The sequence below is a fragment of the Oncorhynchus keta genome, chromosome 8 (genome assembly GCF_023373465.1).
Source record: "Oncorhynchus keta strain PuntledgeMale-10-30-2019 chromosome 8, Oket_V2, whole genome shotgun sequence".
NCBI lineage: Eukaryota > Metazoa > Chordata > Actinopteri > Salmoniformes > Salmonidae > Oncorhynchus > Oncorhynchus keta.
In genome coordinates, this window is record NC_068428.1 from 31,583,609 (window position 1) to 31,599,040 (window position 15,432).

Sequence of the window (15,432 nt, forward strand, 5' to 3'; positions counted from 1 at the left end):
GAAAGAGGCATAAAAGCATATTGTGTCTAAAACTAGTGTCTAAAACGGAGAACTGTTCTGAAATACATAATGTCATTGATAAGGTTAAAACGAGAAGTTTGAAAGGTGGTAGCTATTCCATGATATGCTCGTCCATACGTGACCTTGAATGTAGGTAGTTAAGCCATAACATATGGAATAGTTCCTATTTTGTCTAGGTTTGGCATATGTATGATATGGTAATCGCAATTTTCAGCAGCCAAATGTTTTTCAGCCTGTTTACTTATTCGTAGAAACATCTATTTCCCTATGTACAATCGATATTATTTAAAACCTGCCATAATGATTCAAACGAGAGTTGGTTGTGTTTTTTTTTCATCAATGACCAAAAGCGTCACACCGTATTGCTGACGCAACCTTGAAAGTGCGATTATTTTCATACACAACCAATAAACGTTGGGGGTAAGATTGAAAAGAGGGGTGGTGCCTTCGGCACTGTAATGTGATTGGATACGATGTTTACCCGAAGCAGGTAGTAAACACCTCCAATGCCAACTGTCAAAACGTTGGTCAAACAGACACAGGGTTACTACAGAGAGGGGATCGTAAGTCACTTAGCTCGGACAGTTCATGGAGGTCGTGTAGCTACTCTATTCATACCTCAGTGATTCTAACGGCCGCAACAAGGAAATATTAGCTAGCATGTTAATAGCACATTAGCCTAGCTACGAGACGAAGACTGTTGCCAACTAGCGCAGCTGTGTTTCATCAAACTGTGTAAGTGGCAAACGAATCGGCATCAAAAAGTATTAATTAACCGATATTTGACACTCTTAATCGCAAATTTGTACTGAAGAGTGGTGATGGACTTTCTCGCTGGCTGCATTGGCGGTAAGTCTGATTTGAAGCACATCAACCCAGGAGGCAGCTTTAGCTAACTACTGGCTGCACGAAGCCAATCAGGGAAGGCAAGCGCACCCATCCATCGTCATATGCTACCTATCGTCACACCACACACAGATAATTGTCTTTAAACCAATTTGAGAAATGAATTCTTACATTGTGTAAATTTGTGTGAGCTATGTATGTCATTGAGATTGTTCAACTCTAGCCTTGTTCACATGATCACCCGGCTAACTACTGTAGGTAGTTAAATCGATAGTGTGTGATAATGCAATCCCATTCCGCGATTTAAACCGCATTTTTGTACTTTGCGCAAGTGGGTCGACAGGGCACGCAAGGTTCATTTTCCAAATTATATCTATATAAATGGGAAAACGTGTGACATAATGATAATAGATGTCTAGAACTTTTCAGACAATGCATTAAAACCAGTAACTGACTCTGTGTGATTGTAACCATAGCCGCGGGAAGTAGAGGTGCTTAACTCCCTGAAAATAAAAAATATTAATACATTTTTATTATCATTATTATTATTATATATTTTTTTATTAAGGTAGTGCACTGGGGTAAAAATCACAGCATCCCCCATACCCAAACATCTTCATGTGGCTATGATTGTAACATCATATACCAGGAATAACAAACTCAATTTAACACCATAAGACACTGTAGCCTACAGTCTGAATAATTGTTAGGCATGACATTGTTGCAATGTAGATATATGCCTATTTGGTAAGTCAGGTCGGTGCAAGCCAAATTGAGTCTGGTGTCAGAAAAAAGTAGGCCCTATGAGTCATAAAAGCTAGACACCAGGGGATAAGGGAAACCACCGTCAACATTTCAGGGTTAGACCTTATTTAGGAATCTGATGCCAGTAGTCTCCAATGTTACCTTGATGCTATTCTTCTTGATTAGATGTGTTTATAGGTGGTTGGTTCATAAAGCAGATGGATGGCCCTTCTCTCCAGGAAGACTAAGTTTATGTTGTTTAAAGTTAAAGGTCTACTTCTGGTGAAATTTATTTATGATAAGTGATACTTCCTGTGGTTTCAGTTATTTATGATAAGTGATACACTTATACACTGGTGTTCAACCTTCCCAAGTTCTCTCACGTCACCCCGCTCTCTCCACTGGCTTCCAGTTGAAGCTCGCATCCGCTACAAGACCATGGTGCTTGCCTACGGAGCTGTGAGGGGAACGGCACCTCAGTACCTCCAGGCTCTGATCAGGCCCTACACCCAAACAAGGGCACTGCGTTCATCCACCTCTGGCCTGCTCGCCTCCCTACCACTGAGGAAGTACAGTTCCCGCTCAGCCCAGTCAAAACTGTTCGCTGCTCTGGCTCCCCAATGGTGGAACAAACACCCTCACGACGCCAGGACAGCGGAGTCAATCACCACCTTCCGGAGACACCTGAAACCCCACCTCTTTAAGGAATCTCTTTAAGGAATACCTAGGATAGGATAAAGTAATCCTTCTCACCCCCCTTAAAAGATTTAGATGCACTATTGTAAAGTGGCTGTTCCACTGGATGTCATAAGGTGAATGCACCAATTTGTAAGTCGCTCTGGATAAGAGCGTCTGCTAAATGACTTAAATGTAAATGTAAATACATCCTGTGGTTTCAGTTACTGCTCTGTCAATCAATGATTTATACGTCAAATAACAGGCATACAAATTTACTTCAATGACTTGGCTATCGTTGGAGAAAGATCAAATAACTTCCTCCTTTCCTTCCTTCGTTCTCACTTGGACATGGTCTAGAAATCCTACCACAGGTGTTTTCCAGCCACCCACAAGCCTCCTTAATGTCCTCTGTACACCCTGTGAAGAATGGAAAGCATTTAGTCCTATGTCCTGTAGCATTACATTTACATTTGACACTTTGATCATTGGTAATTTAGCAGACGGTCTTATCCAGAGCGACTTACGTGCATAATTATTTTTTTATATTTGCAGACTGAAACAGATAACCTAAGATGGCTCTACTGTAAAAAGGATATGTATCTACACATACCCCTTCACAGACCAATCACACTCTCCCTCCTGCTGTCACTGGTTTGCTATGGAAGGGTCTGGTGTACATGTAAACCCATAGGGGAGGGATTCGCATGCTCAACATTAGTGGAATGGTGTGAAAAGCCCGACTCGACTCAGAAGGCAACTTTAGTATTACGTGGGAATGTAAAGCCTATTAGATCCACTATTTGGATGTGAGCCATAAACATACATGAGAGTAAACTATCCTCCATGTTGGCACCAGGTGTTCCATAACAATACTATTCTAATTGCTATTCCGACTAGAATGTGGTTATGTTGGAACTTTTGCTGCCAACATGGCACGCTGCAAAAGTGGGCGGCAGGTAGCTTAGTGTTTAAGAGCGTTGGGCCAGTAACTGAAAGGTTGCTGGTTCGAATCCCCGAGCTGATTAGGTGAAAAATGTGCCTGTGCCCTTGAGCAAGGCACTTAACCTTAATTGCTCCAGTAAGTCGCTCTGGATAAGAGCGCCTGCTAAATGACTCAAATGTAAATGATAACAAACCAAGCCTTTGAGCATTTGTTTATCAATTCTTCTGAAAACTTGCATTAGGCTTTCAAAGCAATCATTCCAAGCTGACCTTAGGAGAATGAAAAACTTGCGTAGTTACTTTGTACCATAATATAAATGCAAAATGTAAAGTGTTGGTCCCATGTTTCATGAGCTGAAATAAAAGATCCCAGAAATGTTCCATACGCACCCAAACTTATTTCTCTCAAATGTTGTGCACAAATATGTTTACATCCCTATTGGTGAGCATGTTTCTCCTTTGCCAAGATAATCCATCCACCTGACAGGTGTGGCATATCAAGAAGCTGATTAAACATCATGATCATTACACAGGTGCACCTTGTGCTGGGGAAAGTAAAAGGCCACTCTAAAATGTGAAATTTTGTCACACAACACAATGCCAAAGGTGTCTCAAGTTTTGAGTGTGCAATTGGCATGTTAGTTTGCTGGTAATTTTTTCTGCTGTAGCTACAGAAGGTATTGTAAAATATGACCAAAATGGTCCTTTGCCTGCCGGTTGCCAAGGGCACAAGTAATCGTGTCAGTTTCTCTTTTAAGGTAAGGATTTATGGTAGGGACATCCCAAGGATCACATGCCGACTGCTGTTCTTTTCCTGGCTTACAAAAGGAGGCCGGCTCTGATTGGCTGGCTGTGGCACAGCAGGCGCTTAGTAAGGATTATCCTTGCTCTTTTAGCCAGTCCCAGAGAGGCACAGACAGACCAAAGACTGAGAGATGGCCTACAGCCACAGAGTTCTGCAAGCTCTGTTTGGGTTGTAGCATTCTGTTGGTGCACTACACATTCCAACCTTCAATAATGTTGTTTGTTTTGGAACGTTTGATGCCAGTTTGGAGTATAGTCCGCCAATATCAAGGCCTATAGCAGGACAGTTGCTGCCAGGGCCCAGGGCTAAGGTTTCACTCTGTATTCAGAGCCATTGGGAGTGGATGAGAGGGCTTGTACACATGTTATGTACAGTACCTTCCAGAGCAGTCGCTTGGACAAAGCTATTCCTGAAGGAGACTCAGTCTCTCCCCAGTGGCCTTGCCATATATGAGGCTGTCTGTCATACCTAGATTCAAATACTATTTTAAATAATTTTAAATACTTTGCCGGTGCTTGATTGAGCCAGCCTGGCTAATGGACTAATATAATAGTTTCAACTGTGAAACCTGCCCGTCTGGCACGCAAGGCAGGCTGGAGCAAATGCTTCAACTATTTGAAAGATTCTAAAATGGTATTTTAACCCAGGTCTGCTGTCGGTCTACAGTTAGGCTACAGGTTGTTGTTGATGGCTACAGGGTTTCCATTTCCTGATGTGATGTCCTCTGTGGGTTGAGAGCCAACATTAAAAGGCTTATGTTTACAATTTCTGTCGTTGAGATCTGAATAGCGGACATGGCTATTTATTTAGTTTACAGAAACAATGTTTTGGTTGCTATAAATAACTTCTTATTTTTTCCTACCAGAATACAACTTCTCAAACTATCTGTGTATCACAATCTGCTCTCGGTTAAGTATAGCGTAGTCTATCCTGTCAGACTGCTGTCTCGTTCTTCTCTTCAGGTGCTGCCGGAGTCTTAGTAGGGCACCCTTTTGACACAGTTAAGGTGAGTCTGGTTGTTCTCCTTTTGGGCTTTTCTTTCCATTATATGAAAATAAAGCTTGCGGTCACTAAGTTCAATAGTTGCTGCTTGTCTCAAACAACCATAAAAAGCAGCAATACAGTATAGCAAGGGGAAATTGATGACCGTATTCTCCACACTATAACAGATGCTGTTTTGTATGTATGCTACTGATTTCATACACATCCTGCTTGCGTAGGTCTAATGATTGTGGAAGATTTCCTTGTTAATGTAACAAGGACTTTCTTCGTTTCACAGAAAAGGTCTTACTGTGTTAGTAGATACTTCTACACAACTGTACACTGTAGTAAGTACAGCAAAGGTCAACCCATCCACCCGTCTCCCTCTGTCACTTTGACTCTTATTTTTGTTGAACCACAACAAGAATAGGACTCGTCCCCATCCCCTATCAACATTTTGATGTCTGAGTTCACCAAGTTGCGTCAGAAAAATCTTGTTTATATACTTCATGGCAGTACATACACTATATATACAAAAGTATGGGGGCACCACTTAAAATTAGTAGATTTGGCTATTTCAGCCACACCCATTGCTGACCGGTGTATAAAATCGAGCACACAGCCATGCAATCTCCATAGACAAACATTGGCAGTAGAATGGCCTTACTAAGAGCTTAGTGGCTTTCATCTTGGCACTGTCATAGCATGCCACATTTCCAACAAATCAGTTAGTCAAATTTCTACCCTGCTAGAGCTGCCCTGGGCAACTGTAAGTACTGTTATTGTGAAGTGGAAACGTCTACAATGACTCAGCCGTGAAGTGGTAGGCCACATAATCTCACAGAACGGGACCGCTGAAGCCCCTAGCATGTACAATTTGTCTGTCCTTAGTTGCAACACTCACTACTGAGTTCCTAAATGTCTCTGGTTGCAACATCAGCACAATAACTGTTTGTTGGGAACTTCATGAAATGGGTTTCCATGACCGAGCAGCTGCACACAAGCCTAAGATCACCATGCACAATCCCAAGTTTCAGCTGGAGTGGTGTAAAGCTTGCCACCATTTGACTCTGGAGCAGTGGAAACATGTTCTCTGGAGTGATGAATCACGCTTCACCATCTGGCAGTCCGATGGATGACTCTGAGTTTGCCGGATGGCAGGAGAACGCTACTTGCCCAAATGCATAGTCCCAACTGTAAAGTTTGGTGGATGAGGAATAATGGTCTGGGGCTGTTTTTCATGGTTCGGGCTAGGCCTCTTAGTTCCTGTGAAGGAAATCTTAATGCTACAGCATACAATTACATTGTAGACGATTCTGTGCTTCCAACTGTGACAACAGTTTGGGGAAGACCCTTTCCTGGTTCAGCATGACAATGCCCCCTGTGCACAATGCGAGGTCCATACAGAAATGGTTTGTCGAGATCGGTGTGGAAGAACTTGACTGGCCTGCACAGAGCAGTGACTTCAACCCCCTCGAATACCTTTGCGATGAATTGGACTGCAAGCCAGGCCTAGTTGCCTAACATCAGTGCCCGACCTGCTCTTGTGGCTGAATGGAAGCAAGTATCCGCAGCAATCTTCAAACATATAGTGGAAAGCCTTCCCAGAAGAGTGGAGGCTCTTATAGCAGCAAAGGGGGGACCAACGCAATATTAATGACCATGATTTTGGAATGAGATGTTCGACGAGCATGTGTCCACATACTTTTGGTCATGTAGTGTATAATTGTGTGTATTGGTAAGCTATTCTGTATTCCCTCATTTTTGTTCCTATGTTGTGATACTGTTGTCAGGAAGTGTTGGTTTGTTAAGTAGGGATGCTGTTTGGCCATCCAGGTTCTCTTCGACCTTGACCTGTGTATGTGTTGCAGGTGAGACTCCAGGTTCAGAATGTGGACAAGCCTCTCTACCGCGGGACCTACCACTGTTTCCAGTCCATCGTTCGGCAGGAGTCGGTAAGTCCTACCTAAATCTTTATCATTAAGTGGAAGCTGCGTCTCCAATTTAACTTTAAACAGGCGATGATCTCATGTTAAGTTGTCATGTTTGGTATATTATAGTCCTATAGGCTTCAGATTTGTTTGAGACTTTGGCCACTCTCTCATCAATACAACCACATTGAAGTCTGCTCTGCTTGAGGTCAGTTTGTCCTAAGCGCTGATCCTAGACCTGTCTGTTTCAGATGACCTCACCTGTCTTGTCTTGTGACTGATTGTTATGGGCCTGATAGAATATTCACAGAGCTGATGGGTGTGGGAGAGGCAGTAGCACAGAGCTAGCTCTACAGTGCAACCATTTTACTCGCAAATGCGCAAACATATTTAGCTGTGCGACCTGGAATTTTTATTCAAGAGCACTTTTTATTTAAGAGTGCTAGTGTCCCTTGAAAAATGAAGGAATCTACCCTTATTACCCCAAATATTTTTCATTGTGCTGCTAAATTTCTTGGTGTGTGCCTACGTTTTCCACACATGCTCCTAGTTAAAAAAAAAGGTAAGCGTAGCGCCCTGTAGCAAAATATGGGCATTGGGAATAGATATTATGGGTTGTGTTCTGTTCACTTTTTAAGGGTTTTAACTAGTTTATAAATGAATCTACAATATCCATTGAGTTAGAATTATGTCTCACTCTTTTCATGCTCCACATGAGTCCATAGCCTGAAATATAAAATGTTTTTAATTTCTCCCTTTCCCTCTCTTTGCCTGACCCATCTCTCCAACCTTCACCCCCCACCCCAGATGTTTGGGCTGTACAAAGGCATCGGCTCCCCCATGATGGGCCTAACCTTCATCAATGCCATAGTGTTTGGAGTGCAGGGAAACGCTATGCGTTACCTGGGCCACGACACCCCTATGAACCAGTTCCTGGCCGGGGCCGCAGCCGGAACCATCCAGTGTGTCATCTGCTGCCCCATGGAGCTGGCCAAGACACGCATGCAGATGCAAGGTAGGGATTATCAAAAAGATGGGCTTTTAATGTCTCGTTCAAAACAGCTGGGAACTCAAAAATCTCAGACTTCAGTGCATTCAAATCAAATCAAATGTATTTATATAGCCCTTCGTACATCAGCTGATATCTCAAAGTGCTGTACAGAAACCCAGCCTAAAACCCCAAACAGCAAGCAATGCAGGTGTAGAAACAACCATAAAAAGCATTCAAGACAACCGGCAACTCAGGGGAAAAAATAGACCTCTGACTGGGAAAAATAGGCCTCTGACTGGGAAAAATAGGCCTCTGACTGGGAAAAATAGGCCTCTGACTGGGGAAAAATAGGCCTCTGACTGGGGAAAAATAGGCCTCTGACTGGGGAAAAATAGGCCTCTGACTGGGGAAAAATAGGCCTCTGACTGGGGAAAAATAGGCCTCTGACTGGGGAAAAATAGGCCTCTGACTGGGGAAAAATAGGCCTCTGACTGGGGAAAAATAGGCCTCTGACTGGGGAAAAATAGGCCTCTGACTGGGGAAAAATAGGCCTCTGACTGGGGAAAAATAGGCCTCTGACTGGGGAAAAATAGGCCTCTGACTGGGGAAAAATAGGCCTCTGACTGGGGAAAAATAGGCCTCTGACTGGGGAAAAATAGGCCTCTGACTGGGGAAAAATAGGCCTCTGACTGGGGAAAAATAGGCCTCTGACTGGGGAAAAATAGTTTTGAACGCTCATCCAAATCGGAATTCCAAGCTGGAAACTCCGGCATCTTTCAACATCATAATTTAATAATTAATTAATAATAATTTAATCATAATTTTTCTGCTTTCCCAGTTGTCTTGAAAGCACCATTTTAATACGAGGAAAATAGGGGAGATAACTACTATTCTCTCCAACTGCTTAAAATGGTCTGAATTAGAAAATGGTGCTTTTCTTTACACGTGTGTCATGGTGAGGTATAAACCAGGTCATCTGACCACTAGATGTCCTTGTATACCCATGCATGTAATAGATGCACACGTATTTCAATTGAAGTTGCTATAAAAAAGTCATGAACCAGTATTGGACATTATTTTGACAACCTTGGGGACCATTGTTGATAATTCGATATCATATTGATTTGAGTGAAGTATGTTGTGATGACCATACCATTGTTGCAAGCATGCAACACTACCTTAGGAGAGTGCAATATCATGATTTGATGAGGTATTTGTTACTTTAAGATAACAAAAACTGTTGTCAACACTTGCATGAATACTTTACTGGGCAAAAGTGTTCCATATTTCATTCATTGGTTTCCCCAGTATTTGGTGGTGGAGGAACTTCGCTAACTAGCCAGCAAGTTAAACAATTTGTGGATTGTACTCTGCCTTTTCAAGCTAGCGACTTAGCTACCTCCTTAGCGAACAATCATTTCTAAGAAGCACATTCTGTGTAGTTGATGTTTGTGCAGATGTTTTTGTTCTAGTTAGCGAACGTTTCTAGCTAGTTGTCAAATGTTTGTCATTTTAGCTTATCTGAGCTAGCTAGCATAATGTACTCTGTGCACTGCCCCTACACTGTTGGAAAGTGTGTGTACCATAGACGGATGGGTTGTTTAGCAACAAAGCCGATGCATACTCAACTTTGGGGCAAAACAAAGTGGGTTGCCTTAGTATCAAAGGATTATTGACAACATGTTAACTATATTGTAAACTGTAAAACAATACACATTTTTTTCTCTAATAATTAGTTACAGTTGTTGGTTAGCTAGCTAGCAATTTTTTTGCCATATTAGCATTGACGTGACATAAGTGAAAACACCTAAAAACAAGACGTTATCAAGAACAACATACAACTAGCTGAAACAAGCCAAATACGATACTCCACATGGCCGCTTCTTGTCATTGCTGCTAGAGATCTGACCATTCAGAATCATAACACACTGCCTTTTTCCTCTGCAACGCGCATGCATAATTCTGGTGACATTGTCAACCCACCCGTCTATAGTATCAGTTTTTAAAGGGTTCACTAATGGCACTAACTATTAAAATGTTTTCAAAACATGTATGGCCACCTATTTCATGTTTCTCCTAGCGTCAAGTTTTCCATATTGGTACCCATCACTAGTATTTATAATTATACTGTGTTACTAAGGCACTGGGGAGAAGAAGTCCAAGAGGAAGCTGTACAAGAACTCCCTGGACTGTCTGGCCCGTATCTACAAGCGGGAGGGGCTGTCGGGGGTGAACCGTGGCATGGTTACCACGCTGATCCGAGAAACCCCCGGTTTTGGGGTCTACTTCCTGGCCTATGACTTCCTGACTCGCTCAATTGGCTGTGAACCTGACGACCCCCACATGATCCCCAAACTGCTATTCGCCGGTGGGATGTCCGGGATTGCCTCTTGGCTCTCCACCTATCCAGTGGATGTGATTAAGTCCCGCCTCCAGGCGGATGGGGTGGGTGGGGTCTACCAGTACACCAGCATCGCTGACTGCGTGCGGCAGAGCGTGAGGAGGGAGGGGCTCAGGGTGTTCACGCGAGGTCTTACCTCCACCCTGCTCAGGGCGTTTCCCGTCAATGCTGCCACCTTCGCCACCGTCACGCTGGTGCTGCTGTACGCACGGGGAGTGGAAGAGGGGCCCAAAGACTGAGCTGGGGCTCCCCAACACAGCTCACCACACACCGCTACCGCAGCAGACCCAGGCTTCCAGCTTGTGATCTGAGTCTGGAGGTGTTACTCCCACCAAAGCTGCTCTACTGTGGGGTGGGGGAGGCGACTCCAGGCCTTCTAGGCAGCGTTCCTTTGTCCAGTGTCTGTGTTCTTTTGCCCATCTTAATCTTTTATTTTTATTGACCATTCTGAGGTATGGCTTTTTCTTTGCAACTCTGCCAAGAAGGCCAGCCTCCGAGTCACCTCTTCACTGTTGACGTTGAGACTGGTGTTTTGATGGTACTACGCTGTATTTCTAATCAATTTGATGTTATTTAAATAGACTAAAAATGTGCTTTTCTTTCAAAAACAAGGGCATTTCTAAGTGACCTCAAACTTTTGAACAGTAGTGTAAATCTATAGATTTGCAGGCTAAGACTGCACTTGACTTGTATATATAATTTACTTTGGGGGGGGGGGGTTATTTTGTATCATGTTTAAAGTAACCGTTATTTCCTGCCTTATTACATTTTAACAGTTTTACTGAAATGGAGAAGTCGAAGCACTGATATCTTTGGAAGATGTGACAAAAAAGACTGAGATTGAACCCAAAGTTTAATATGTCACTTTCTCTCTCAGACCATAGTATTGCTCAAATGGTTAAGTTATGGTTAAGTCGCTGGTACTAACTGGTACAACCACATACTAACAAGCACTGTAATGGTATGGTTATGCAGTTTATCCTTTTATAGCTCTGTCTTTGCACAGTAAAGTCCTAACTGAAAAGCAACCTATAATGCACCTGAGCGATATCTGAAAGCTGAATGAAAGCCCCGAATGTGACGTTTTGTGTTTGAAGCACAAGTGTGAATCCCTATTAGAGTTGGCAATAATGTAATTTGTCTTGTGTGTTTTGTTTTGGGACAAGGCTTGTGTTTTACTGAGTAATGGGAAGTTTTGTCTTTGGTGTTTTACTTGTGTATAAATGTGAGATTCATTGTATTTTATTTTTAAAGATGCGATTGGCAAAATATTGCAAATTCTAGAGGATTTTTGTGTGCTATTATTTGAGCCGAATGTTAACTAATCTATCTGTGTCTCTTGTTCCTCATAATGTAGACTTTGGTATATCTGTTACTGTTAACTCCTGTCATTTTAGAAGATTTGTAATGGGGAGTTGCTATACAGCATCAGTCAACATTTTGGACACACCTACTCATTCGACATTGTAGAATAATAGTGAAGACATCAAAACTAACACATGTAATCAAAAAAGTGTTAAACAAATCAAAATATATTTGAGATTCTTCAAAGTAGCCACCCTTTGCCTTGATGACAGCTTTGCACACTCTTGGCATTCTCTCAACCAGCTTCACCTGGAATGCTTTTCCAACAGTCTTGAAGGAGTTTCCACATGCTGAGCTCTTGTTGGCTGCTTTTCCTTCACTCTGCAGTCCAACTCATCCCAAACCATATCAATTGGGTTGAGGTCAGGTTATTGTCAAATAGCCCTTACACAGCCTGGAGGTGTGTTTTGGGTCATTGTCCAGTTGAAACATCCATATGGGATGGTGTATTGCTGCAGAATGCTGTGGGAGCCTTGCTGGTTAAGTGTGCCTTGAATTCTAAATAAATCATTGACAGTTTCACCAGCAAAACACCATCACACCACCTCCATGCTTCATGGTGGGTGCCACACATGCAGAGATCATCCGTTCACCTACTCTGCGTCTCACAAAGACAGCGGTTGGAACCAAAAATCTCAAATTTGACTCATCAGACTAGAGGACAGATTTCCACTGGTCTAATGTCCATTGCTTGTGTTTCATTGCCCAAGCAAGTCTCTTCTTATTGGTATCCTTTAGTAGTGGTTTCTTTGCAGCAATTTGACCATGAAGGCCTGATTCACACAGTCTCCTCTGAACAGTTGATGTTGATGTGTCTGTTACTTGAACTCTGTGAAGCATTTATTTGGGCTGCAAATTCTGAGGCTGGTAAACTCTAATGAACTGCGGTCCTCATGAGAGGCAGTTTCATCATAGAGCTTGATGGTTTTTGCGACTGCATTTGAAGAAACTTAAAAAGTTGTTGACATTTTCCAGATTGACTGACCTTCATGTCGTAAAGTAATAATGGACTGTCGTTTCACTTTGCTTATTTGAGCTGTTCTTGCCATAATATGAACTTGGTCTTTTACCAAATAGGGCTATCTTCTGTATACCGCCCCTACTTGTCACAACACAGCTGATTCACTTAAATGCATTAAGATGGAAAGAAATTCCACAAATGAACTTTTAAGCAGACACACCGGTTAATTGAAATGCATTCCAGGTGACTCCCTCATGATGCTGGTTGAGAGAATGCAAAGCTGTCAGGTTGGCTCCAGTTAAGACTCTACAATAAGATGCATTTTGATTTGTTTAACACCTTTTTTTGGTTATTACATGATTCCATATATGTTATTTCATAGTTTTGATGTCTTCACTATTATTCTACAATGTAGAAAATAGTAAAAATAAATAAATAAATAAGAGACTCTGGAAAGAGTAGGTGTGTCAACTTTTGACTGGTACTGTATGTTTTTACTGGTATGTGAGATACTTAGTCGTATTAGCAGAGATTGGCAGATCTCTCTGCGATATGTATGATGGGGTATTTTGCATGCTGTTCCTGTATGAGGGTATTAATATAGTAGGCTATACACATCAGTGGACCTACAGTATGGTAGCTTTGACACAGTATTCATGTGTTATTAATGACTCTGTTCTCTCTTCTTTCACTGTGGAGGGGAGGGAAGAACACACACACACACACACACACTGAATTGTCTCTAGTGTGTTGCTGCAGTAAATAACTATCATTGTCATAACCTTCTGAAACAAAGGATTCAGGAAAATCTACGATGACACCACAGTAGTGTTCTTTAAAAGAGCTATGACATCATTCATAATGGCGTTCTCTAAAACAGCGACAGTGACGTCTTAATGACAGTCTCTAACATATCCACAAACATATCCACATGTACTGAATTGTTGAATGTAACAAGATGTTACCTCCACAAAATGGTCTGACTTTTACCAGGAGGAGAAGAAACATGTACCCAGAGACCTGTAACAATCAGCTTCTCTTCTAAATATTTTGGTTGGTTCGAAGGAAGTTGGCTGCTTGGATAGCACAACCCTTGAAATACTGGTGTCCTGCAGTCTGCTGAATTGGTGAATTGTGGTTGTGTGGTAATTGTTAGAGTTGCGTAAATTTGAATCTGGTATCAGGATAAATATAACAATGAGTCACCGATTTGTATACTGTGTATTTTTTATTAGCTAAGCAATAAATGGCAAATGCAACTTTCGAATATACAGGCTCACTGTAATACCACGCAGGGAAGAACAGGGAACTGACAGGATGTATGTAAACAGTTGTTCTTATACTGTGATAGGCCAACAGACGGGTTGGAACTATGTCTATCACAGTAGAGGCTGAGCGTGGTTTAGACTTGCTCAGCCTATCACTGGCACTCAGGCGGGTCCCCACCTCTTGGAGTCCTCCATCCATCGATGTATAGATTCTTACTGTTCTGGTATCGCAGCCTAGTTATAACAGTTGCTCAATTCCTGCTATTGTGGTGTTCAGTATTTTTCCATCTCAGTTAAACCTCGAGATGACCACCCCTCCCTACACCTAATTGACCACAACTTTGTAAGATACAGCAAGTCACACCATGTGCTCAATATTGTTACGGACAAAGCATCTGCTGGACTGTTATCTACAGTTTTGCAACATGCAGGTCACACCATGTTACTCAGTTCTTGTCACACACACAAACAGGCAAGTAGATGTAGCAAGCAGATGTTTAATCTCATGATGATGCTCAAGTGCACAAATGCAGATACTTCACACAGCCAACATCAGATAATATTTAATCATATATATATATATATATATATATATATATATATATATGGTAACCCAGAATCCCACAAATAATAAAATATGTTGCTGAGTGACATTCAGTATGCCAATCAGTTTTTGCCATTGCTAATTGTTCATTTTAATATTTTTTATATACTGTATCACATTGTGTTTGTCACCATAATGTTTTATTGGGCTTTGTTGTGATCATTTTAATGTTCTCATACTCCTCCAGTCCTGGACACGAGGCTAAAGTAAAAAACTGGCATATGAAAATTCTTTGGACTGGGAAGATATGAACAAAGTATGTGATTTTGTGTGATGATAATCTGTTAGATCATTTGAAAGGGGGAATGAAAATGTAAATATATAAAACATATATTTTTTGATCTGTTAGTTGTGATGTCCTCAATTTTTGACTTTGACCAGAATATTTTTTTTGTCTTTCTCTTAACTTGTGGGTTTTGCTGTTACAAAGATGAGCTTGGAAAAGGAAGATTCAAAAGATGGAGACACTGATATATTTTTATAACAAACTAACAACGCTTAGCCCAGTCAGTGTATCTCATGCTTTGGTTCATCAAGGTTGACTTGTAGAACATTTGAAAATCAATAAACGACTGACTAGGATTAAGATCTTTCTCTGTGTCATTATTCCTGTGCCTTGAAAACAATAGTTTCATTGTTATACTACATTTTATAATGTTACATAGTAAAATAAACATCCCAACAAAATAGATGTCTGCTGCGTTGATATGAATGTGTTATTCACTCACTTCGTCAGTAGGCGTTAGTGTAATTCTACATTTTCAGAAAAGTACCTGCTAAATATTGTTTGTCTGCTTCAAGTTATTGTATCGCAGAGGCAGTTTCCACCATGAAGTAGATATTTTTAACACGTACGCACAGGCACTATCCCACTGCTGGACAGCATGTGGGCTT

At 41.6% G+C, this 15,432-nt stretch overlaps 1 protein-coding gene across 4 annotated transcripts; it reads left to right on the plus strand.

Moving 5' to 3' along the window:
• The first annotated feature begins 128 nt into the window (after positions 1-128).
• On the plus strand, positions 129-15,124 carry slc25a29 (solute carrier family 25 member 29). Of its 4 annotated transcripts, none has more exons than XM_035775230.2 (5): positions 129-870; positions 4,999-5,042; positions 6,889-6,972; positions 7,756-7,963; positions 10,080-15,124. In XM_035775230.2, exons 1-5 carry the CDS (start codon positions 843-845, stop codon positions 10,577-10,579), a joined length of 864 nt encoding a protein of 287 aa, XP_035631123.1. In that variant the 5' UTR covers positions 129-842; the 3' UTR covers positions 10,580-15,124. The 4 variants fall into 4 exon arrangements, with proteins under 4 accessions (XP_035631123.1, XP_035631126.1, XP_035631125.1 ...); XM_035775232.2 differs by having other exon boundaries at positions 133-756; XM_035775233.2 differs by lacking the exon at positions 4,999-5,042 and having other exon boundaries at positions 132-756.
• The last annotated feature ends 308 nt before the right edge of the window (positions 15,125-15,432 follow it).